The sequence below is a fragment of the Lepidochelys olivacea genome (assembly GCF_965140295.1).
Source record: "Lepidochelys olivacea isolate rLepOli2 genome assembly, chromosome: 5".
In the NCBI taxonomy this organism is placed as follows: Eukaryota; Metazoa; Chordata; order Testudines; family Cheloniidae; genus Lepidochelys; species Lepidochelys olivacea.
Genome location: NC_140415.1, coordinates 90,364,100 through 90,387,585, shown reverse-complemented (window position 1 = coordinate 90,387,585; position 23,486 = coordinate 90,364,100). Strand labels below are relative to the sequence as shown.

Here is a 23,486-nt window from a genome sequence, read left to right as displayed (position 1 = left end):
TTGCAAGATATTTATGTGCCAGATGCGCTAAAGATTCATATGTCCCCTCATTCTTCAGCCACCATTCCAGAGGACAAGTGAGCATGCTGATGATGGGTTCTGCTTGGTAACGATCCAAAGCAGAGCAGACTGATGTATGTTCATTTTCATCATCTGAGTCAGATGCCACCAACAGAAGGTTGATTTTCTTTTTTGGTGGTTCGGGTTCTGTAGTTTCTGCATCTGAATGTTGCTCTTTTAAGACTTCTGAAAGCTTGCTCCACGCCTCATCCCGCTCAGATTTTGGATGGCACTTCAGATTCTTAAACCTTGGGTCAAGTGCTATTGCTATTTTTAGAAGTCTCACATTGGTACCTTCTTTGCATTTTGTCAAATCTACTGTGAAAGTGTTCTTAAAACGAACATGTGCTAAATCATCATCCGAGCCTGCTATAACATGAAATATATGGAAGAATACAAGTAAAACAGAACTGGAGACATACAATTCTCCTCCAAGGAGTTCAGTCACAAATTTAATTACCGCATTATTTTTTTTAAGGAGCATCATCAGCATGGAAGCATGTTGTCTGGAATGGTGGCCGAAGCATGAAGGGGCATACAAATGTTTAGCACATCTGGCACGTAAATACCTTGCAACGCTGGCTGCAAAAGTCCCATGCAAATGCCTTTCTCACTTTCAGGTGATGTTGTAAATAAGAAGCAGGCAGCAGTATCTCTTTAAATATAAAAAAACTTGTTTGTCTTAGCGATTGGCTGAACAAGAAGTAGGACTGTGTGGACTTGTAGGCTCTAAAGTTTTGTGTTTTGTTTTTGAGTGCAGTTATGTAACAAAAAAAAATCTACATTTGTAAGTTACACTTTCACAATAAAGAGATTGCACTTCAGTACAAGTGTATGAAGTGAATTTAAAAATACTATTTATTTTGTTTATCATTTTTACAGTGCAAATATTTATAACAGAAATAATATAAAGTGAGCAGTGTACACTTTGTATTCTGTGTTATAATTGAAATCAAATATATTTGAAAATGTAGAAAAACTTCCAAAAATATTTAATACATTTCAACTGGCATTCTATTGTTTAACAGTGCGATTAAAACTGTGATTAATTGCAGTTAACTCATGCGATTGACTAAAAAATAATTAATCGACAGCCCTCGTAAATACCACTTATAGGACTGAAGAAGCATTTTGATTTGCATATAGACAATCTAAAATCTTTAATAGCCATTCAATTTAGCTGGATATACTTTTTTTTTTAAAAAAATGTTTAAGTTTAAATGAATAACAGACAACAAGAAAAGCAACCAGACATAATAAAGCAACATTTTTTAAAGGAAGACCTGTGCTCTCAGGTGCATACCTACATTTGTATACGTGCAATTTTCATGGTTACATACAGAGACTAGCTGATTGTGTATGCAAATGGATAGTTTCCTGAATAGCAGTTCTGGTAAATGGATATGCAAAAGCGTGCACCCAGTTGAACACACATTTTTTGCAGGCCTCCTTTTTGAAAAATATGGCCCATACTATTATCATTTAGAAATACAGATGGGACAGATCAGTTTCTCAAAAAACAATAATCATAAATCTCCCAAAATGTTGCACATTTAGGCATACATACATACTGAGGCATTTTAATAAGGTGTGAAAGTATTTTTGAAAATGGTAGTACATACTTTATGAAATGTTTGGAATGGGAAAAGTTTTTCACAGAGTTGATAAATTCCAGGTACATTCAAAGTGTTCTGTAAGCCTTATGATCTCTAGGTTTTTTTCAGGGGTGTTTGAGATAGTAAGTGTCCAAGTCATTTAGCCTTGGATGGTGGGTGGATTTGTTATTCAACACTTAGCTGCTAACACTGGTTTCTTCCATCCCACATGCCTGCAGTACACAAACTTCTTTAATCAAAAAACACCTTTAGATCCATTTTGATTTATTTTTGAGCATCTGTATCTTGAGCACATTAGGGCTGCTATGATCCAGGGTTGTATACATAGCTCGGTATTTTTTTCCCTTTAAAGTAGTAAGATTTCCACACTCCCCTTTCATTCACTTAAATCCATGTAGAAATAATTTAATTCAAGATTAGTGTTACTACTGAGAACAAATGTGACCATGGAGAAACACCTACTTTCCCTTTCATAGCTTGCAACCACAGCAGCTTGTTCTGCATTCAAGTCAGATTTCACAAGCTAAGCAGGTTAGGTCAGTTCAGTAGTTGAGTCGGAGATCTCCAACATGCATCTGATACAAGTGCTGCAGCAAGTGCTCTTGCTGATTCATCAGAGTATCTGCAAAAAGAAAAGGAGTACTAGTGGCACCTACAGCTCAGCTGTAGCTCACGAAAGCTTATGCTCAAATAAATTGGTTAGTCTCTAAGGTGCCACAAGTACTCCTTTTCTTTTTGCGAATACAGACTAACACGGCTGCTACTCTGAAACCTATCAGAGTATCTGAGTATTGAACTAATACTGCAGCACTCAGGTGCTAGGGGGCACTCTGCTACTCTGTCTTCCAAATGAGATGTGAAATCAAGGTGCTGATCACTAGAAGTCACTAAAGATGTCTTGGAACTTTTCTGATGGGCAAGGCTCTTAATCCCAATTTCCCAGACAAATAATAATTTGGGTAATTACATTTTGTTTTGCTACGCTATTTTTCACTTTCTTTCTGAAAGTGTTGTGTAATGGTTTTATGCATTACTAAACATAATAGTGTTTCCCATCAGAAGTGGCTGAATTTCAGTGGTGGATGAAGTAACCCTGTGTATGTGTGTGTGTGTAATATGTACCTCAGTTTGTATTTAAAACACTAAAGAATTATTTGTGGTGAAAAGTGCTATATAAATATAAGAAAATATTCCTTTTTATTAGGTCAGATGGTAAGATACACTGACACTCATATTTATTTTAGTTATAATGCACGAATTGGTACTCAAAACTGTTTTTATAACCATTTCAAAGACAGTTAATATGCATGAAGAAACAAAGTCATTATCTCATAGTTATTATTTGAAATACAAAAAATAAATTGCTTTTTAAAATTTTCTTTTCCCACTTATAAATAGATTGCACTTTTCCAGCCTTTTTTAACTGAGTCCTAAATAGATAACACGTGAGTTAGAAAATATGCAGTTTTATTTAATAGGATTTTTGTTTTCGCAATTTATGCAGCTATCAGGCATGATACAGTAAATACTTGTCTTACAGTTGTGAAGCAAATGTCCAATTGGGAAATGGATCTTCAAAAATAACCTACTGGAAAATTGTTTAAAAGTATTATGGTTTTACAATCTGTTTGTACATATAGGAAATAAGTAATTTTAAAGCACAGCTGATTTTAGGGATTCATAGATTCATAGATATTAAGTCAGAATGGACCATTATGATCATCTAGTCCGACCCCCTGCACAACGCAGGCCACAGAATCTCACCCACCTACTCCTGCGAAAAAACCTCTCACCTATGGGATGGGATAACGTGTATGGGTGATTAGGAATCAGAAATTATGGGGCAGGTGCTCTTCCTCCATTTTCTGCAGGAAACGCCAGCTATTTTCCTTGTCTTGCCAGTGAGCCCTCACATAGCACAGAAATGTTTCAGTGACGTGGAGTGTTACTTGCACTACAAGGAGGAAGCCCTGTGCTGAGTTCATATGCATTGCTTTCCCTTTCCCTATAGGTGGTGCTGTTTCCAAGAGAGTTACATGAAGGCATTGGAGTGAGAGAGAGAGGAGAGCCACAAAAGGAATCAGTAGAAAGGGAAACACTGAAGATAAGGGAGGAGAGGAAAGATAAGGGAGAAGAAGAAAGCAAGCGCAGGGGAAAGAGGGGAGACAGAGGAATTAGGAGGGACAAAAAGAAAAAAAGTTAGAACAGGTGACAGACATTAAAAAAAAGGAAGAAAATGAGAAAGTAAGAGTGAAGGGAGGAAGAAGAAAACCTGAGAAACAAATTATCTCTCCTACCAGTAACAGCTGTTCATGTTGGTTACTGGCAGGAAGCACTACCTGCATAAAGGCCAGTTCAGTCACCAGGAAACGTCAGGAACCACGATGGTGAAACCTCATTCGCCTCACAGTATGCTCTGAGACTTCTTGTCAATTCAGTCCATTCTGGGCTACAAGTACATGAGACCCCTGTCAGCCTTGTGAGCAGTGGACTGGGGTTCAGCAGCACCTATAAGCGTAATAGGAGCCTCAGGGTGGAGTGATGGGGATGTCCAGCGTAGGCATGGTTTCTACAGAACCTGCACAAAGAAAGGGCATGTGGGATAAGGGAGAAGAAGGTGCTGAATTTTGTAAATATGAATCTATAGGTGTTTGAAAGCTCATGTGAAGAGAGAAAAAGTTTATTTTTGCCCTTCAGTCCCAATTTGGTGCTTGTTTTGAAGGCCCCCTGCCCTCTTACTTGCTGCTGATCTTCTAGCTTTGTGAAGTTTGTTGGCCCTCAGACTGTGTGATTCACTCAGGGCGGAATGCTTTGCCCCCCTCTTGATGTGGAGGGTGGTAAAATAAAACTACAAAAGTCAAAGCTCTCGACACTCCAGCATATGCAGAATACTGCTGCCCATCTCCTCTCACCTAAGAAGCAACATAAACATATCACCACCACGTTAGATTGCTAAGCTGTCTTCCCTTTCATTTCAGCATTCTGTTTAAATTGCCTTCGTCTTTTAAAAACACTTCACAGTCTTGCTTACTCGAGTCTGCCTCACTGAATTTGTTTCTTACTATGCTCCTCTTCCTCACTCTGTTTTGTCCATCACTGGCCTTCTCTCTTTCCTGTTAGGAAATCTCCTTACTGTTGTGAGAGCCTTATTCTTTATAGGAGAAGGAGCCTTCACCCGCTGCCGTCTGGAACAGTTTTCTGTCTCCCTGCCTCATTGACTCTCAGTCTTGTTTCAAAACTCAGCTGAAAATACATCACTTTCTCCCATTCCTGTCTTTCTTCCTTTTCTATTGTTTGACCTGGAAGTTGCACTCTTTATGTGAACTGTATGGAGCATTTTGGAATATTGTTTATGTGACAGATGCTACTCACAGTGAAGTATTGTGTTACGCTGCCTCCAGGTCTGCTCTTGTTCCCGTTGAAGTCCATGGCAAAAGCTCCCATTGGATTCATTGTGGGCAGGCGTGGCCACAGTTTACATTACTGGAGCTCTCAACATCAACCTTTTGAAATAATAAAATAAATGGTACTTCCCTGGATGGCCTCTTCCCATACATGGGCTTGTGCCTGCCATGGCTGGTTTTCAGCTTCCACAGGCTGGGATTTCAAAACATTTTTCCTTTGGCAGTAATAATTTATTTCCTCTTTGTTTCTAATTATGTAGTTGTGAACATGGCAGTCTCTGTTCACATATCAATGTTATCTGTGAGGTCAGCAAAGCTCTGGGAATCTTATATGTTTAACTTGTGATTCAGAGCCAACAAGAGCAGCTCATGTATTTTTCTGTGGTGGGGATCCCTAATCTGGCATTTTGAGTGTGCATATATTTAGGGTCAAATCCTGTCTTTTCCTCTGTGGAGGCTCCATTTGCAGTGGGACTGGTGGAGTTCTACTGCACAAGCAGGTGGGGGCAAAATTCCCAGTGGTCACGCAGGGAAGTGCTCATCTGACTTGTGACACGATGCCCAGTGGTGGCCTTGCAGCACCATGCAGGGCCCAGAGATACACTACAGAACACCATTTCATCCCCCACCACCCCTGTACAGACATGGGGTTGGGATATTATTATTCATATTTATTAAGGCAGTGTCTCTGGGCCAAGTGAGAATGGGACCCCATTGAGCTAGGCACCGTGCAGACACAGAGTAGTAGACGGTCCCTGTCCTGAAGTGCTTACAGTCTAAATAAACAAGACAGGGTGAAGGAAGGGGCAGGATCCACAAACAGAGTGAAAATGTGATGGTGGCAAATGTCACATTAATTCCATGTTATTTATTTATTTAGGTGGGTTTACTTAGAAGGGGATAAGGGGATGGAAAGAAAAGGAAAGGTCAGGGAGAAGAGGCTAAGAGGGGTAGGTGTGGAGTGAAGCTGAGGTGAAGAGACTGTGGGGGAGGGGGAGGGCTAGAATAAACAGTCAGTCAGCACAGGCCAGAGAAAGTCCAGACAAAGGTAGAAAGTTCTCTGAAAATTCAGTGATCCCTGCTTTGGCCGCTTATGTTCTTACAAATGGAGTCTCTGCAATTCCCCTCACCCGCTTCCCCAGGCCACAAGGGAGAGGGCACCACTCCTAGTGCTCCCAGAGTGTGTGTGTGTAGGTTTCCCATGCACAGTTCGGGGTCCAGGAGGGTGCTGTGGAGAGGGGTGGCCCTGGCTGGCCCCACTCCTCGTCGTCCATTCCTTCCCGCCACCCACCCCCGATTTGGCTGCTAGTGCTTCTGTTTCTACTGTCTGGAGTCTCTCTCTGCCTTGAGGGGGAGATTTGCCTCTTGTATTTGCTAGTACCTGGCCTGGCTACTAGGACCAGGCAGTGGCAGATTATTTCTCCTTAGATTTTTCTTAAAAAAAAAAAATGGTAGGGCTCCATAATTGTAACCCAAAGACTATTTAAAAAAAAAAAAAGGCTTGAGGTTGGCCTGCAGTTGTATGCCTATGTTAGCATTCAAAATTACCATGACTGCTTTACTCACAAATCAGATACACATGCAGGTATCTAATTAGACTGCTGCATATGAAATCACCCAATTTGGGTATGCAGCTGTGGTAACTGTATTTATAAATGGCAGGTTTCAGAGTAGCAGCCGTGTTAGTCTGTATTCGCAAAAAGAAAAGGAGTTGAGTCCTTGCATGTGTGCCTAAGGTGCCTTTAACAATAACAGAAAAATAGCTAGGCAAAAGAAAAAAAAAGACCCTGTATGTAGGTTAAATCCATAAAAACTTCATGGCTCCCCAAAACAACTTTCTCCCACTTCTCTAAATGGACTCTGCTTAATTGTCCCTCTATACTAAGCTGATCTTCCTCTGGTAAACTCACTTCCTTTTTCCGTCTCCTCAGCTCCCAGATGGTCCCATAGGGCCAAATTCAGCACTCACACCAAAACTGAATCTGATTCTTGACTTCTCATTGACGTGCTGATGCATTGGACCATTTCAGATTGCCAGGCAGGGATCATAAGTGTTACTGTTTTTTATTAGACTTTAACAGTGTGCTCTGGGCTGTGCAGAACATACTGAAAACATGGTCCTTCCCCTAAGGAGTTTGCAATCTGAAGTAAACAAACTATACTGTTAAGACAAAAACAGCATTATGCAAGGCTATTGTTAAAGGACTGCAATCAATTTTTTTTTACGTTAAAAAATGTCCTTTCTTAGAGGACCTAAGGATCCTATTTGACTCCACTCATGATGGTAAGATTGAGTGTGTTGGACCATTGGTGTAGAATGTTTTCATGAGATTTACCATCATACTGTTACAATGCTAGATTTAATTTTTGGTTGGTGCCTAGAATCTGAGGCTAGCAGTGTGAATGTAAGTTTTTAGGTCTATATTATTTGCTAATGTCCCTTTCAATCTCCAAGGTAAGTAAGATATAACTATCATGTAGTAAACAGTGTGCCTGAATAAAAACAAGTTCATTCCTTCTTGAACAAAAAAAAAAAAAACCAGTGAGGAGGTGGGAGGAGAGGTTTGGCTCAAAATCTCAACTGCATTGAAATTCAAATTCTGGGAAATTGTTCTCTAACCTAGAAGGTAATTTGCTTTTTTTACTCATAGGTCTCTTAAGTTGGTACTATTATGTGACCATGCCAATGCCAGCATCCACCTTTACTATTGCTGTTGGGTGTTGGACAGAAGTTAAACAGGAATCCCACACAGCTGACGTCCAGATAAATAATGAGTTTTCCTCTCTGTTTTCAAGGGCCGATCTCAGGTTGGTAATTAGGATATTACTAAAAAATAAACATTTGAGTGAACATTCCATTTATTCTGTGAACCATGAAAGTGAATCGTCTTAGCAGAGGGACCACAGCAGAACATGTCTAATCAGAGTAGAAAGAAATCGTAGGCAAGTAAGTCAAGGGGCAAAGGATGGGCCAAGGGGGTATTGCTTATGTAGAAAAAATTAGGTTAATGGAATATGACAATTAGTTTCTACATGTGTTCAGCCTAGTTAACAGAATATTTAAGCTCTGCACATTATCTCCTCTTCTATAACCGTCTGCTTTGCAAAATCCTGACATCCTTTCTGTTTTCATTCAGTTAAGAACTGAATAAAAAGTTTCTTGCCTGTTAGATTGCTTTGTAGGTTACTCAAGCTGTTTTGGTTCCAGTTACTTCTGTTTCCATACAGATTGTGAATATGTCACTGCTTAAATACAGTAATCAGACTCTGCATATTGAGGATAAAATGGTGATTTCTTAAGGGGCTCTTAGGTTAAGCATTTCTGCTGGGTCAGTGCTCTCTTAATTCTAACAGCACTTCCTCGTGAAACTTTAGAGATGGAGCTTTTCTCTTTTTCTTTTTTCTTCCCAAAAGTGAGATATGAAAAATGCAGTTTGAAACTTTGAAATTTTATGCATTTCGATAAGTTTTAGGAATCATTGCATGTTTACCTATTGTGACAGGGTCAGGCCAGATGGCTATAGGAGAGTAATTTTATTAATTCCTGATTCTTTGAGGTTTTTATTAAATATTGTGAAAGAGAGAAAAATTACACACATTACATAAATCAATACAAATATTACATGTTTATCCAATGTGACAGGGTCGGGTTAGACAGCTATAGGAGAGTAATTTTTTTTTTTAAGCAAAAGTGTTTTTTTATTTGCATAACACAAGTACAAAACAAAACAACAGCATATGCAATGTGTAACACAGCAACCAATCACAATTGTTTTCTCATTAGCTTCAGGGGAGGGAAGTGTTCAAGCTTGCCTGGGCCCAGAGCGGGGGGCTTCCTCGACTCTCATGGTCGTCCACCCTTCTGAGTTACCTAGTGGTCCAGACCGAGGGGGCTTCATCGACTCTCGAGGTCTGCCACCCCCTCGAGTTACCTGGCGTCATGCACGAGTGTCACCAACAATTCCCTCCTCTGAAAGCACCCAACAAAAGGGGCACGCTGTGGGGTGTACAACCCGCGGGGGGGCCACATGCACCCTCATGTGAAAGGACCCCTCTAAGGTGGTGGTGTCCGCAGCAGCAATGGCTGGGGCTCCTTACTCTCTCCCCCAATCAAAGGGTCAAAACAAAGGGAGCCGGATGGGGACACCTAGGAGAGAGCCTCGGACAGAGCCCACCGCTCCTCAAAAGCATCAAGGGAGTCAGTGGATGCCGCCCAGAGGAACTCCGCCCAGATACGTGAACGGACTGAGGATCGGAAAACGGCCCCACAGTCACAGGAAACTCCATCGGCTAACCTCCTCTCTCTGGTTTTATAGATGGCCGTTTTAGCCAGGGCCAGGAGGAGGTTAACTAGGAGATCCCACGACTTTGTGAGGCCATGGATGGGGAGTGCATAAATAAAAAGACGAGGGGAAAATTCAGCCAAAAACATAATAAAAGATTTGTGAGGAGCCGGAACAGGGGCTGCAGCCTGGCGCACTCCAAATATATGTGCACCAGGGTTTCCCTCACACCGCAAAATGGACAAGTATCTGGGATGGGGTTGAACCACGCCAAGTACGTGCCCGTGGTCACAGCTCTGTGAAGGAGCTGCCAACTGATATCCCCGATGGGCCTTGGAACCAAGGTGGAATATAGGCTGGCCCACCGGGGCTGCTCACCCTCCAAAGGTGGCAGAAGGTCTCGCCACTCTATGTCGGGGTAGGACACTAGGGTGAGGGCGTGAAGGGTGTGGAGTACGAGCATGTAATGATGTTTCCTTGGTGAGGTTTGGAAGCATACTGGCTGCAGTTCATGCAGCCGGCTCGCCGTAAAGTGGTGAGGGGGTCGATTGGATCTGCAGGGCAGGGTTCCAATTAAAAGGTCCGGCGGGCCTGGGATAGAGGGTGGGCAGGGCGTGCCTGCGAGCAGGACCCGGTCGAGGTAAGCTCGAGTAGCGGGCGGCAAAGCAGCCTTCACCTCCTGAAGTTTGCGCCGGGGGGTACGAGGTCTGGAGAGCCCCATGCGCTGAGCGAGCGTCAGGGGATCCAGCCAGTCTCCCCAGTCATAGTTCAGGAGGTCTCCGACTCTCATGACTTCTGCCAGGATCAGGCTCTGGCACACCGAGCAGGACTCTGCCACGTGCACATGGAACTGGGGGTTGTATAGCAGGGTCTCCGCGAGGAGATCTGCCCCCTCAGTGGCCGCCACGGACCTGGTCATTAAAAACCTTTTCCAAGTCCGGAGGAGGTCCTGGTAGAAGACCGGCAGCCTGGAGAGGTCTCGCAGAAGACCTCCTGAACAGAGATAAAACAGCTGCCGGTTATATTGGAGTCCTCGGATGCGGCGCAGGATGGCGTGCGCCAGTATGCTCCACGCTGAACTGCCTGCACTATAAAGGAGCCTCTGTAGGGCCTGGAGGCAGAAGACGCAGACCTAAGTGTGCAGACACTTCATTCCCTGTCCTCCTTCCTTCAGGGGTAGATGAAGAACCCCTACAGGGGCCCAGTGCATTCCTGACCAAAAGAACCCCAGAATCGATGTCTGGAGGTTGGTCAGGAAACCCGGGGCGGGGACCAGGGTGTTGACCCGGTACCAGAGCTTGGACAGGATTAGTTGATTAAGCATCAGCGCTGTCCCATGAAGGGAGAGACATAGGAGTAGTCCCGTCCATTTCCGGAGCCGCTCTATCACCCTGCGCTCTAAATTTTCCCAGTTCTCCGGCGGAGAGGGAAGCGTGGCAGAAAGGTAAACGCCCAGGTAGAGCAGCAGACCCGTGCTCCACCGGATGGTCTGAAGCGTGGGTGGGAGGGAAGCTTTCCTACCGCCAAGCCACAGCTCTTGACCCAGTTGACCCGGGCAGAGGAGGCTGCCAAATAGATGGCTTGGCAAGCCTCCACCCGTGCCAAGTCACCCAAGTCCTGGACCACGAGGAGCACGTCATCAGCGTACGCCAACAGGACCAGCCGGCTCCCACAGCACCAACCCTGTCAACCTCCTGCAGAGGAGGCAGAGGAAGGGCTTGGTCGCCGGAGCGTACAGCTGGCCCGAGAGGGGGCACCCCTGCCGTACTCCTCGCCCAAAGCTGACCGGTTCGGTCAGGGTCCAGTTGAGCTTAACCAGACACTCTGTGGAGGCATACAGCACCCGGAGAAAACCCACAAACTGGGGTCCGAAGCCAAACGCTCGCAGAGTGCTCAGGAGGTACCCGTGGTCCACCCTATCGAACGCCTTCTCCTGATCTAGGGACAGGAGGGCAAACAACAGACCGTCTCTACGCCTGAGTTCCAAAAGGTCCCGAACCAGAAATAGGTTATCAAAGATACTGCGGTCCGGGACGGTGTAGGTCTGGTCTGGGTGGATCACATCTGCCAGCACAGACCCTAGCCGCAGCGAGATTGCTTTCGCTACGATTTTGTAGTCCGTGCTGAGGAGCGAGACAGGATGCCAATTTCGTAAATCGCAGAGGTCCCCCTTCTTCGGCAGTAAGGCGAGCACAGCTCGCATGCACGAAAGAGGGAGGACCTCGCTCTGCAGAGACTCGGCCCAGACAGTGACTAGGTCTGGGCCGAGGACGTCCCAAAACACGCGGTAGAACTCCATGGTCAGCCCGTTCATGCCTGAAGACTTATTAGTGGGCATACGACGGAGGGCTTCCGAGAACTCGGCCAGAGACAGAGGCAACTCTAGCCGGTTTCGGTCGCTCACGCTGACCGTAGGGAGCTCCTCCCAGAGCACTCTGCAAGCACCAGGGTCGGTCGGATCCAGGAAGAAAAGACTTGCGTAGAAGGCTCGGGCCCTCCTGCATGTCTCCGCCAGTTCCGTGAGGGGGTGCCGTCTTCTGCCAGGAGGCAGGTGACGTGTTTCTTGGCCCCTCTCGTTTTCTCCAGGGCATAGAAGAAGCGGGAGCCGCGATCCATCTCCCGAAGGAGGCGGATGCGGGATTGAACAAAGGCACCCCGGGCCCGATGGTCCTCAAGGGCCCGGAGCTCCTCCTGCTTCTCCTGGCACACTCCGCAGAGGAGCGGGTCCTTGGCGTTGGCGGCCAGACGCCTCCAGCTCTAAGACCTCCCGTTCCAACTGCTCTATCGCCGCATTTCTCCGTCAGCTGGTGCCCCGGGTGTAGTCGAGGCAGAAAAGCCTGGCGCGCATCTTCCCCGGGTCCCACCATCGCCGCGCCTAGGGAAAGACACGCTGCTGCCCTCGCCAGGCCAGCCAGAATTCCCAGAAGGACGTCACAAAGTCCTCATCCTCCAACAGGCTGTTGGTAAAATGCCAGTAGGCCAGCCCCGGCCTCTCCGCACAGAGGGAGGCTGTCATGGTGGCTAGGTGATGGTCAGAAAATGGGGCCAGCCGAATGCTGGAGGAGTGGGCTCGTGAGAGATGGAAGCGTGATAAATAAATGCAGTCCAACCGGGAGTGGCTCGACCAATGGGTTTCCACCTGGACAAAGGTGAACGTGGAAGTGTCATCTGGGTGGTGGTCATGCCAGATGTTTACTAGGGAGTGATGTTCAACTATCTCCCGGAGGGTGTCCACGGCGGCCGGGCTCTGCTCGGTCCCTGAGCGGTCTTGCTCCTCGAGGGTAGTATTAAAATCCCCTCCCAGGACCAGGCACTCGTGAGAATCTAAGGTGCCGAGGGAGGTGGACGCCTGCTGATAGAATTGCAGCCGCTCCGGGCCCGACGTCGGGGCATAGACATTAACGAGGTTAACCACGAGCCCCTCTATACGGACCCGGAGGTGCAGCAGGCGACCCAGCACGGCCTCGGCGACCCCTAGCACCTCGGGCATTAGGTCAGGGGAGAACAGGGTCCCCACTCCAGCCTGCGAAACAGTGGCTTGGCTAAAGTAGACCCTATCCCCCCACTCCAGTCGCCAACTATCTTCAGCGTTCGGATCCGTATGGGTCTCCTACAGGAAAATCACAGAGTACCCTCCCTCCCGAAGGAAGGAGAGCACTTGGGACCTGCGGAGAGCCATCCTGCAACCCCGCGTGTTCAATGTTGCGATGATGAGAGGTGTCATGGGGAGGGCCGGGGGGGATCCTCACTGGCAGGGCTGCTCGCATCCCGCAGTGGGCCGCGCAACAGTCCTTGACCCATCTCCTAGGTGAGTAATTGGTCACGGAAGATATGGACCCGCCAGTAGGCCACGGCATCCTGCTTCTCCGTCCCTTTACCTTCCCCCATGAGGGCCCTTGTGGCCCGGAGGATTTGAAAAAAGTCCCCCCATCGCTGGAGAGCAAGTTGTACCTTGCTGCAGGAGCCACAGACAGCCTCTAAAAACTTCTGCAGCTCTCCTCGCAGCTCATGGTGGGGTGGAGTTACAGTTTCCCAGTTGTTCCCCGGCGGCGCCCTTGGTGCAGCCCTGTGGCCCACTAAAATGGGCAAGCAGGGTGTAGACCCCTGACGGGGTGCCTGATGGGCTGGAGCTTCTAGGCCCGCCTCAAGCCCTGGGGCGATAGGGGGCGGTGGAGGGAAAATAGCAGCCCTTAATGGGTCGGGGCAGGAGAACACAAAGGCCGCTCCCTGGGGGTCATCGGTTGGAAAAGGGAAAGAGACAGCCCCAGGGGCAGCGATAACATCGCAGGAGGTAGACTGGATAGGGGCAGGGGCAGAGGCGAGGTTCTGGGTTTCGGGAGGCAAGTAGCTGGATGGTGGTGTGTCCCGATCAGGCTCGAGGGTTAAAGGGGTAGGGAGGGAGCTCTCAGTGATACCGGGTGGGGGCTCTATGGTGGATTTAGCGGCCACAGCATCACGAGGTGGATTATCTTCTGTTGGGTCCCCACCTAGGAAGGAAGGCGATTGCTCCGCACCAACGGGGGGTGCCCCTGGCAACTTGTGTCCTGGCCGCGTGGCGCTGGCTGCCACCTGAGCAGGCTCGGTGGTCGTCAGCGGGGTGCTGTCAGCGGCCAGGTCGATGAAGGAGTCCAGGGGCTCCTCGGAGGTGGGAGCAGAAGCAGTAGTTAGGGGGAGGGAGCATGGGGAAAAGAGGAGTGGAGTGAAGTCGCCCAAATCGAGGTTTGCTGGCAAAAGGTCGTCCTCCCCCGGGCAACCGGGGTCAGATCTAGGGCCTCAATCTCCTCGAACATGGAAGAGAGGACACTTTCCGTCACTCCGGGGTTCTCCCCGCTGGCACCCGCCCCGATGGTTGCCTCAGGGTTCACAGGGGCTTCGGGTAGTGTCAGGACAGAAGGGGCTTCCTCAAGGGTCTAGGACGGCAGGGTCTCCCGTGGAGGGGAGACACTACGCTCCGGTGCTACCACGTCTTTCCCGGCTGACACCGGTGGATGGGATGCACTTGTGGGCAAAGCGGAAGGTTCGGCATCGGTGCCCCCCTTCCTGGTCTTCCAGGGGGCCTCCGCCTCGGGTAAATGAGGCGGAGCTCGAGCCTTCCGCTTGCCTCGCTTCCCCTGGACTAGGGCCCAACCCTCCATGGCATCATCTGGGGGTTGGTTAGCAGGGGTCCTGTCAGTGGGTAAAGGCGATGGCTCAGGGACTTAGGGGTGGGATGGTGGGGCGGCATAAGGGAGGGAGGATTCTCCCTGGGGCAGGCTCTTCCCATGCCTGGTGGTATCTCTGCCACACCCTCCTCTATAGGCCCCACCAGAGCCTCCCGCTCATCTGGGCGTTGTGGGGGAGGTGCCCCTTGGGGCTGAGTGGGAGCAGCGGTGGTCCGAAGAGGAGGAGGGGCGGGTTCAGGTATCGGGCGGCCAGGGGCAGCGGCAATGACAGGGCCGATGTCCTGCCGGGTCTCGGGGATCCCAGATGCCCCTCCTTGCCGGGCTAAGGGGTAGTCCCTCCGGACATGCCCTGATGCACGGCAGAGGTAGCACCGGGCTTCCCCCATGGAGAAATACACCCGGTAACGGGCCCCCTGGTGGGGGACTAGGAAGGACCCCTCGAGCGCCTCTCCATCACGCGCCGCCGACGGCAGTAGAAGCTGCACTTGCCGGCGGAAGGAAAAGATGTGACGAAGGGTGAGGTCCTTGCAGCCCAACGGGAGAGGGCTGATAACAGAAACAGGTTTCCCCAGGGTGGAAAGGGCGGGTAACAAGGCAGCATTGGGGAGAAAAGGAGGGACAGAGGTCAGGACCAGGTGGATGCCCAGGTCCTCTAGTGGCTCTAGGGGGACAAACACCACCCCCCACTGCCAGGCCCCTCTCCATCGCTTCCTGGGCAGCAGCCTCCGATGCCAAGAAGAAAACGACCTTCCCATACATTTTGGAGGCCGCCACAATGGCCGAGGGCCCCACCACCCTCGCCAACGCCCGCATGTAGGTCTCAACGTGGGGCGAGGCGGGCACCAGAAGGCATCAGACACCGTGCTTCTTTGTCATGGTGGGAAAGGGGCCCCGGCCGCTATTGATGGTGGTGGAGATGGTGGGCGGGAGAGATGATGAGGCGGCAGGCGGGGGGGCTGCCGCCGTCCAGGCATACATCCTGGGGGCTGAGGGAGGGACAGCTGCAGAGCTGGTGGAGGGGGTAGCCGGGGAGGACGCCATGGTCGGTGGTGGGACTGCAGCAGTGGGGGTGGCCCCTGCCATGGGGGGCCCCGTGGTTTTAGCGTCGCCCTTCCCCTTCTTCTTGCCCTGGCCTTTCCCGCCAGCTGGGGGGTTCCCTAGAATGTGGGGAAGCGATGGGCATGGCCGTGGCGGAGGTCACCCCGGTGCCCTCCATTGCCGATGCCCCAGCAGGGGCGGTGGCAGGTGATTAACAGGAGTTGGGGTCAGGTAGAAAGGGACAAGCTGTGGGGTGGACAATTCGGGGGGGGGGCACATGAACCACCATACGCTTGTCCAGAGAGTCCTGTTTGGTTGGCTGGTGCTTCTAGCCCACAGTGAAATCAGGGCGAGCAGCTGAGTCCAGAGGCAGATGTTAGCCAGCAAAGATGGTAGAGTTGGGGGGGTGAAGATCGTATTGTGGGGGTTGGGAGGACACAGATGGATCGGGGGGCAGCTCCATGCCACACCCCCCGTGTCCCTACAAACACAGTTAAGACACAGTCAAGACACAGTCAAGGCCTCCCCCCACGTGAGAGCACAGTTCGAAAGTTACTCAGTCTTAGGCCTCCTCCACGGCGATTTGTAGATTCCCTGGGCGGTGTTCCTCTAGTGGACTGCTTTTTCTTTGTTTGTTCCAGGTTTTCTTTTTTGCATTCCAGAAATGCCGGAGCAAGTGATAAGAGTCCTCTCGACAGGAGACGGATCCACAGACAAACAGCAAGCGGCTGGGTCTGGGGGCTGGGTCCTTCCACTCCCCCGCTTCAGGGAAGCGGGTCGGCAGGCCCCCCCCACTCTCGGGGTGGGGGGTTTCAGCTGGAGCAGCAGCAGTGTCCGAGGGTAGGCGGGGCGGGGCTAACAGCCGGCTGGCAGCCGGCCAGCACTCTAGGAACAGCAGAGAAAGAGAAAAAAAACAACAAAAAGAAAAGAAAGAGGGGAGAGCGTCTGGCCCGGTCAGGGGGGAAGCCGAAAGCAGGGGCAAAAAGCAAGGAAAGCCCAGGCCAGAGGGCAGCAGCAGGAGAGCAGGCTACGTAGGTCCCTTTTCCCTGGGTAAGGTAACAGGGAAGGTTTTTTTTTTTTTTTTTTGAAACAGAAAGGAAATTTATTTGTAACAGTTACAAAGAATACAAAAGGATAAAAAAAAACTTAGCAACAAAACAACGCAATCAAAAGGTATAACACAACAGCTTTCAGGAGGGAGAGGTGTTCAGGTTAGCCCAGGCCCAGAGCGGGGGGGCTTCCTCGACACTCGTGGTCTTCCACCCTCCTGAGTTACCTGGTGGCCTAGAGCGGGGGGGCTTCCTCGACACTCGTGGTCTTCCACCCTCTCGAGTTACCTAGTGCCGCGCCCAGGGTCACCGACCCTCCCTCTCCTGAGAGTGCCCGACAAGATGGGCACGGCTGCGGGGTGGGTGGTTGGGAGGGAGGGGGGTACACCCATGTATTATAGGACCCCTCCTAGAAGACAGTAATGATGGTATTCACAGCAACTAACGGCTGTGACTGGCGGCTCTCGCTCTTTCCCTCAATCAGAGGGTCAGACGGAGGGAACCGGACGGGGTCACCGAGCAGAGAACCCCGGACAGCGCCCACCGCTCCTCGAAGTAACAGGGAAGGTTTTTTTTTGAAACAGAAAGGAAATTTATTTGTAACAGTTACAAAGAATACAAAAGGATAAAAAAAAACTTAGCAACAAAACAACGCAATCAAAAGGTATAACACAACAGCTTTCAGGAGGGAGAGGTGTTCAGGTTAGCCCAGGCCCAAAGCGGGGGGGCTTCCTCGACACTCGTGGTCTTCCACCCTCCTGAGTTACCTGGTGGCCTAGAGCGGGGGGGCTTCCTCGACACTCGTGGTCTTCCACCCTCTCGAGTTACCTAGTGCCGCGCCCAGGGTCACCGACCCTCCCTCTCCTGAGAGTGCCCGACAAGATGGGCACGGCTGCGGGGTGGGTGGTTGGGAGGGAGGGGGGTACACCCATGTATTATAGGACCCCTCCTAGAAGACAGTAATGATGGTATTCACAGCAACTAACGGCTGTGACTGGCGGCTCTCGCTCTTTCCCTCAATCAGAGGGTCAGACGGAGGGAACCGGACGGGGTCACCGAGCAGAGAACCCCGGACAGCGCCCACCGCTCCTCGAAGTAACAGGGAAGGTTTTTTTTTTTTTTTTTTTTTTGAAACAGAAAGGAAATTTATTTGTAACAATTACAAAGAATACAAAAGGATAAAAAAAAAACTTAGCAACAAAACAACGCAATCATAAGGTATAACACAACAGCTTTCAGGAGGGAGAGGTGTTCAGGTTAGCCCAGGCCCAGAGCGGGGGGGCTTCCTCGACACTCGTGGTCTTCCACCCTCCTGAGTTACCTGGTGGCCTAGAGCGGGGGGGCTTCCTCGACACTCGTGGTCTTCCACCCTCTCGAGTTACCTAGTGCCGCGCCCAGGGTCACCGACCCTCCCTCTCCTGAGAGTGCCCGACAAGATGGGCACGGCTGCGGGGTGGGTGGTTGGGAGGGAGGGAGGTACACCCATGTATTATAGGACCCCTCCTAGAAGACAATAATGATGGTATTCACAGCAACTAACGGCTGTGACTGGCGGCTCTCGCTCTTTCCCTCAATCAGAGGGTCAGACGGAGGGAACCGGACGGGGTCACCGAGCAGAGAACCCCGGACAGCGCCCACCGCTCCTCGAAGTAACAGGGAAGGTTCCAGAACAATCAGGAATCTTCTGGAGACAATTAAGACAGACAGGCTGATTAGCTGTAGGTGTTCTAATCAAGGAGCTGCTAGAATCAATTAAGACAGGCTAATCAGGTCACCTGGGTGTTGCCGGCACCCAGTGCCAAGAGGCTGAACAACAACTTGAGTGGTTCGTTACCCGGTGTGGTACACCCAATAATCACAAGGGGGTGGAGAAGCAGAAAAGTTTATTTGCAGCTGTAAAAAGGTACAGGGAGAATAAAATCTCAAATCCTGCACACAGAGCAGGAAGTTACACAGGCTTTTGTACATCCTTTTTCCCAGCATACTTATCCAATAGCAAGCTGCCCCAAGTATCCATATAGCCAGCCAATCCAGTTCCCAGCTAGTTCCCTGATTCTCTGTATCATTTGTTAAACTATACATAAAGCAGCTTTATTCAGCATTGTTCTTCCATATCTTCCCTGTTTGGCCTTGCTTAGTTTCAGGCAATCTGACTCTGCAACATATTGTTGCAGAGCCTCAGCATAACTGCTGTGTTTGCCTCCAGGTGGGGGGGCCAAGGACACTTGGGCCTAGTACGCAGAGCTGCTGTGAGTGCCTCCAGGTGGGGAGGGGGGGGGCCAAGGACACCTGGGCCTAGTGCGAGGGGGCTTCATCGACAATTGTGGTCTTCCATCCCCTCGAGTTACCTAGTGGCCATGCCCCAGTGTCCCCAACAACTCCCCCCTTTGAGAACACTCAACAACCTTGGCTCTGAGTTTTCTCACTTGGGCAACTTATTTCTTTACAATAGGACTTTGCATAAGCACTTTGTGATAGCCCTGAAGAGAGTGACTTATTAACTTTTGCAAAAGGGCCCTAACACATGATACTGCACAGCATAATACCAGTAATACAAGCAATACAGGAAAGAGAATTTTCAATAGCAGGCTAAATAAACCACCAAGCCAAGACGACAAACCCCAGCCTGAAAACAAGGTTTGCAACCAGTCATTCTCTGGGGCAGTATAAGCAGCCTGTGCTCCGGCTCGGGCATGGGCCTCAGCCTGTATCACCTTTTCATAGATCTCCTAACTGCTATCATTTACATATACACAACATCGGGGCCCGATGAGGGCACAAACCCCTCCTTGGGATGCCAAGAGATAGTCCAAAGCCAGCCTGTTTTGGAGGGAAAACGTCCTGAGTTGCTGTATCTCTTTATTTAATTTTTTTACTGCTGACCCTAAATCACTAACCGAGTCCTCTAACTCTAAGGCCACCTTCTCAAGTACCATCTGCAGTCTTATAGTATAGTGGCCTATGCATGCCATGGCTGGCCCGGTAAACAGTGGCGCTATTCCCCGTACAGAGCACCCTACAAGCTTCTCGGTTGTGAGGGGATTCTTCATATTGCCCTCCAATGCTGTAGTCAGTCGCCGCAGGGTCTTTTCTCGTGACTCAACAGAGGTGTCTCGGGCATTTCTAATTTTTCCCTTGGGCAGTGTGGCAGTTATGGAAAGATGAGGAACTCCATGAGCTATATAACAACTACCTGTCCAGTTGGCTGGCAGCACCTTGTAAGCCTTTCGGCCACATACAAAATAGTGACCCTGTAGGGCCCAGTAAGGACTGTTTCTTAAGGGGATTCCTGGGATATTTAAGGCTGCTTTTCCAAACAGTTCATATGCCCCTAGGGGGGCATCCCATCCTCCTGATTGGGTATAAGTGGGGGCATTTCTAATTGTGCCGTTCAAATTACACTCGCCATAGGGACCACTACAAACCCACCATTGGCTTGCTACATTGGAGATGTTAACTGGACGGCAAGTTACATTTCCAAACCCCTTTTTTGTGATAAGATTATTTGTAAGAGTTTCCCTAAAAGGGGAGGAACCATTACACCCACACTGTTAGCCTCCCCTGTTGGTCTTTATCCAATACCCATCAGCCCACTGTGTAATAACACAGGAGCTTTTTCCCACAGGATGCCCATAGTGATCAGATTGGTTTCGGGTAAAACATAACACTCCCTCAGTGAGTACTGCAACTGAATATTCCTGGTCCTGATAGGCGGCCTGCTGTAAAGAGGTCTTGTTCCAGAACGGCGAGTCCGTTCTTTACTGCTCTTTGGTGGTGGCTAATTCTGCTAGGGTCAAGGGCAGCATGTCAAGGGACATTCCCGTTTTGGGGGATAGTTGAGTTGGAGCACATACCCAGCAATCAGTCTGGTTTGTTAAATTAGCAACATGGTGCGCAAGCAAAACAAAGGAGTTATGCTCCCGATGTGCACAGTTTGGAAATACCAATACAGAGAATAACAATGTTACCTAATTAATTATCACCAGAGTCTTTCCAACCCAGGGTCTCCAGTACCTGGGTGGGCCCATTTTAGCATTAAGGTGCCCGCTATTTGTGTCTTTTAAACAGTAGCTTTAGCCAGAGATAGGCACTAGATGAGGCGTCAGCAGGTTGGATGGTCCACTGTTCTGCTGACGAGGGGGCGGGTACTGCCTTCAGACGAGAGTGATGGATCCAGTTCTTGTGTCCCTCGATCTTTGCCGCTGTATGGGAGATCAGCAGGACGGTATAGGGTCCTTTCCACTTTTCCTGGAGAGGCTCGTCTTTCCAGGTGCGAACAAGCACAGAGTCACCAGGCTGTAATGAGTGGATGGGAGTGTCCAAGGGGAGAGGCTGGGAATCCTTGGTATACCTGTGAAGAGACAAGAGAACAGCAGACAGGGAACACATATACTGTGACAAAAAAACATTACCCAACTCCCATTCCCCTGACAGAACTGGGGAGCCATTCATAGGCCATGCCCTTCCAAACATAATTTCAAAGGGACTGAGCCCTAATCTACCCTTTGGGAGAACGTGGATACGGAGTAGGACGAGGGGCAAAGCATTAGGCCATCGCAGTGAGGCTTCTTGGCACACTTTTGAGAGATGCCGTTTAAGGGTCTGATTGGTACGCTCCACTACACCACTGGCTTGCAGTCTCCAGGGCGTATGGAGTTTCCAGGGGATCTGTAAGGCATGTGAGATGCTTTGAATGATTTTTGACGTGAAGTGTGTCCCGTTGTCAGATTCCATCCACAGGGGGAGTCCAAAGCGAGGAATGATCTCCTTAACAAACTTGAGGGCCACTGTTCTGGCAGTGCAGTTACGGCATGGGAAGGCTTCTGGCCATCCGCTGAACCGATCCACTATAACAAGGAGATATTTGAACGCTTGGGTCCGGGGAAACTCAGTAAAGTCTATTTGCCACACTTGTCCAGGGCCCGGAGTGGGTTCTAGGGCAGCTGGTGGCACAGGATGTCCCGGTCGGGGGTTATTCTTTTGGCAGACTAAGCAGTCTGCTTGTACCTGGGCAGCCAGGGGTCGGAGTCCGGAAGTGATAAAGTATTTTCCCATTAGTTGGATAAGTGCTTCCCTGCCAGCATGAGTGGTTTGATGTAGTTTCTGCAGCACTGGCTGGATTAGGCCCTTTGGTAAGAGGACCTTCCCTTCTGGGGAATGGAGCCATCCCTCCTTTTCCCGGAGACCGAGTTTGTCAGTTAGCTGTCTCTCCTCCCCAGAGTACTGAGGGGTTGGAAGTTCCCCTACTGATGGGATAAGGGCATGCATATGGGCGTTCTCAGTCTGAGGGGATGGCAGGGTGGCAGCATGCTTAGCCTCTCTATCTGCCCAAGCGTTACCTCTGGCCACATCTTGATCCTCCCTTTGATGGGCTTTACAGTGTACCACCGCCACTTCCGAGGGAAGTTGTACGGCTTCTAGGAGCTGGAGGATTTGGGGCCCGTACTCGACTGCGGAGCCTTGGGCTGTCAGCATTCCCCTTTGCTTCCATAGGCCAGCATGAGCATGCAGCACACCAAAAGCATACTTTGAATCAGTAAAAATGTTGACCCGCTTTCCTTTTGACAGTTCAAGTGCACGGGTCAGGGCTATCAGTTCAGCAAGCTGGGCAGAGGTCCCAGCAGGCAAACCTTCAGCTTCCACGGTGTCATGGAAGGTCACAACAGCATAACCCGCCCTCCTTTGCCCATCTATTACAGTACTGCTACCATCAGTGTACCACTCATAATCTGCATTTGGGAGGGTACATCCTTTAAATCCGGACGGCTGGAGTACTGGACATCTATGATCTCTAAACAGTCATGTTTCTGTTCCTCTGTTTCTGGCAAGAGGGTGGCTGGGTTAAGGGAGGGGCAAGGCTGTAAGGTGACTTCAGAGTTCTCTAACAGCTTAGCCTGGTACCGAGGAATCTGAGCCTGGGTGAGCCAAAGCTCTTCTTTTACATCCAATAAGGTTCGGACCATATGGGGAGTATAGATTTGCATAACCCCTCCCAATGTTAGCTTCTCGGCTTCCTCAAGCAATAGGGCAGTAGCTGCGACTGCCTGTAAACGTGCCGGCCAACCCTTTGCAACCTGATCCAATTGCTTAGAAAAATAAGCCACGGGATGTCTCCATGCTCCTAACAGCTGTGTAAGCACTCCTAGGGCCACCCCCCTTCGTTCATGTACATACAACTGAAACGGCTTAGAGAGATCCGGCAGGCCCAGAGCCAGGGCTTCCATCAATTTTCTTTTCAGGATTTTAAATGCCCTATCAGCTTCTGGGGTCCAATAGAAGGGGTCATGATCCGCTCCTTTTACACAGCCGTACAGGGGTTTAGCCCACAGTCCAAACTCTGGGATCCATATCCTGCAAAAGCCTGCCATACCCAGAAATGCCCTGAGCCGCTTACGGTTACTTGGGGTAGGAACTTGACAGATAGCTTCCTTTCTTTCGCTTGAAAGCTGACGCTCCCCTTGCCGTATGTGAAACCCGAGGTACCGTACCTCTGGGAGGGTAATTTGAGCCTTACTCCGTGCTACCTGATATCCCCGGAGTCCAATAAAATTCAGGAGGCTCACGGTGGCTTTAAGGCAGGGTGTTTGGCCCACAGTGGCAATTAACAAATCATCTACATACTGCAGAAGGAGGGCCTCCTCATTATCCCACTCCTGTAGGTCCCTGGCCAGAGTCTGGCCAAAGAGGGTGGGGGAGTTTTTAAATCCCTGGGCCAACACTGTCCAGCAAAGTTGCTTTTTAACCCTTTTTCGGTCCTCCCACTCGAAGGAGATCATCTCCTGTGACGGGGTGGCAACTGGGATGGTAAAGAAAACATCTTTCAGATCAAGGACTGAAAAATGGGTATACTGTCCCCCTATAGAAGCCAATAAGG

At 49.6% G+C, this 23,486-nt stretch overlaps 1 protein-coding gene across 1 annotated transcript in view; it reads left to right on the top strand.

Annotated features, from left to right (window-relative positions):
- The window catches only part of AOPEP (aminopeptidase O (putative)), a 391,354-nt gene that overhangs the window by 83,436 nt on the left and 284,432 nt on the right, over positions 1-23,486 (top strand). Inside the window, exon 10 of the mRNA XM_084629083.1 lies at positions 7,732-7,888. Coding sequence (XP_084485209.1) covers positions 7,732-7,888 — 157 coding nt within the window. The remainder of the gene's footprint in view (positions 1-7,731; positions 7,889-23,486) is intronic.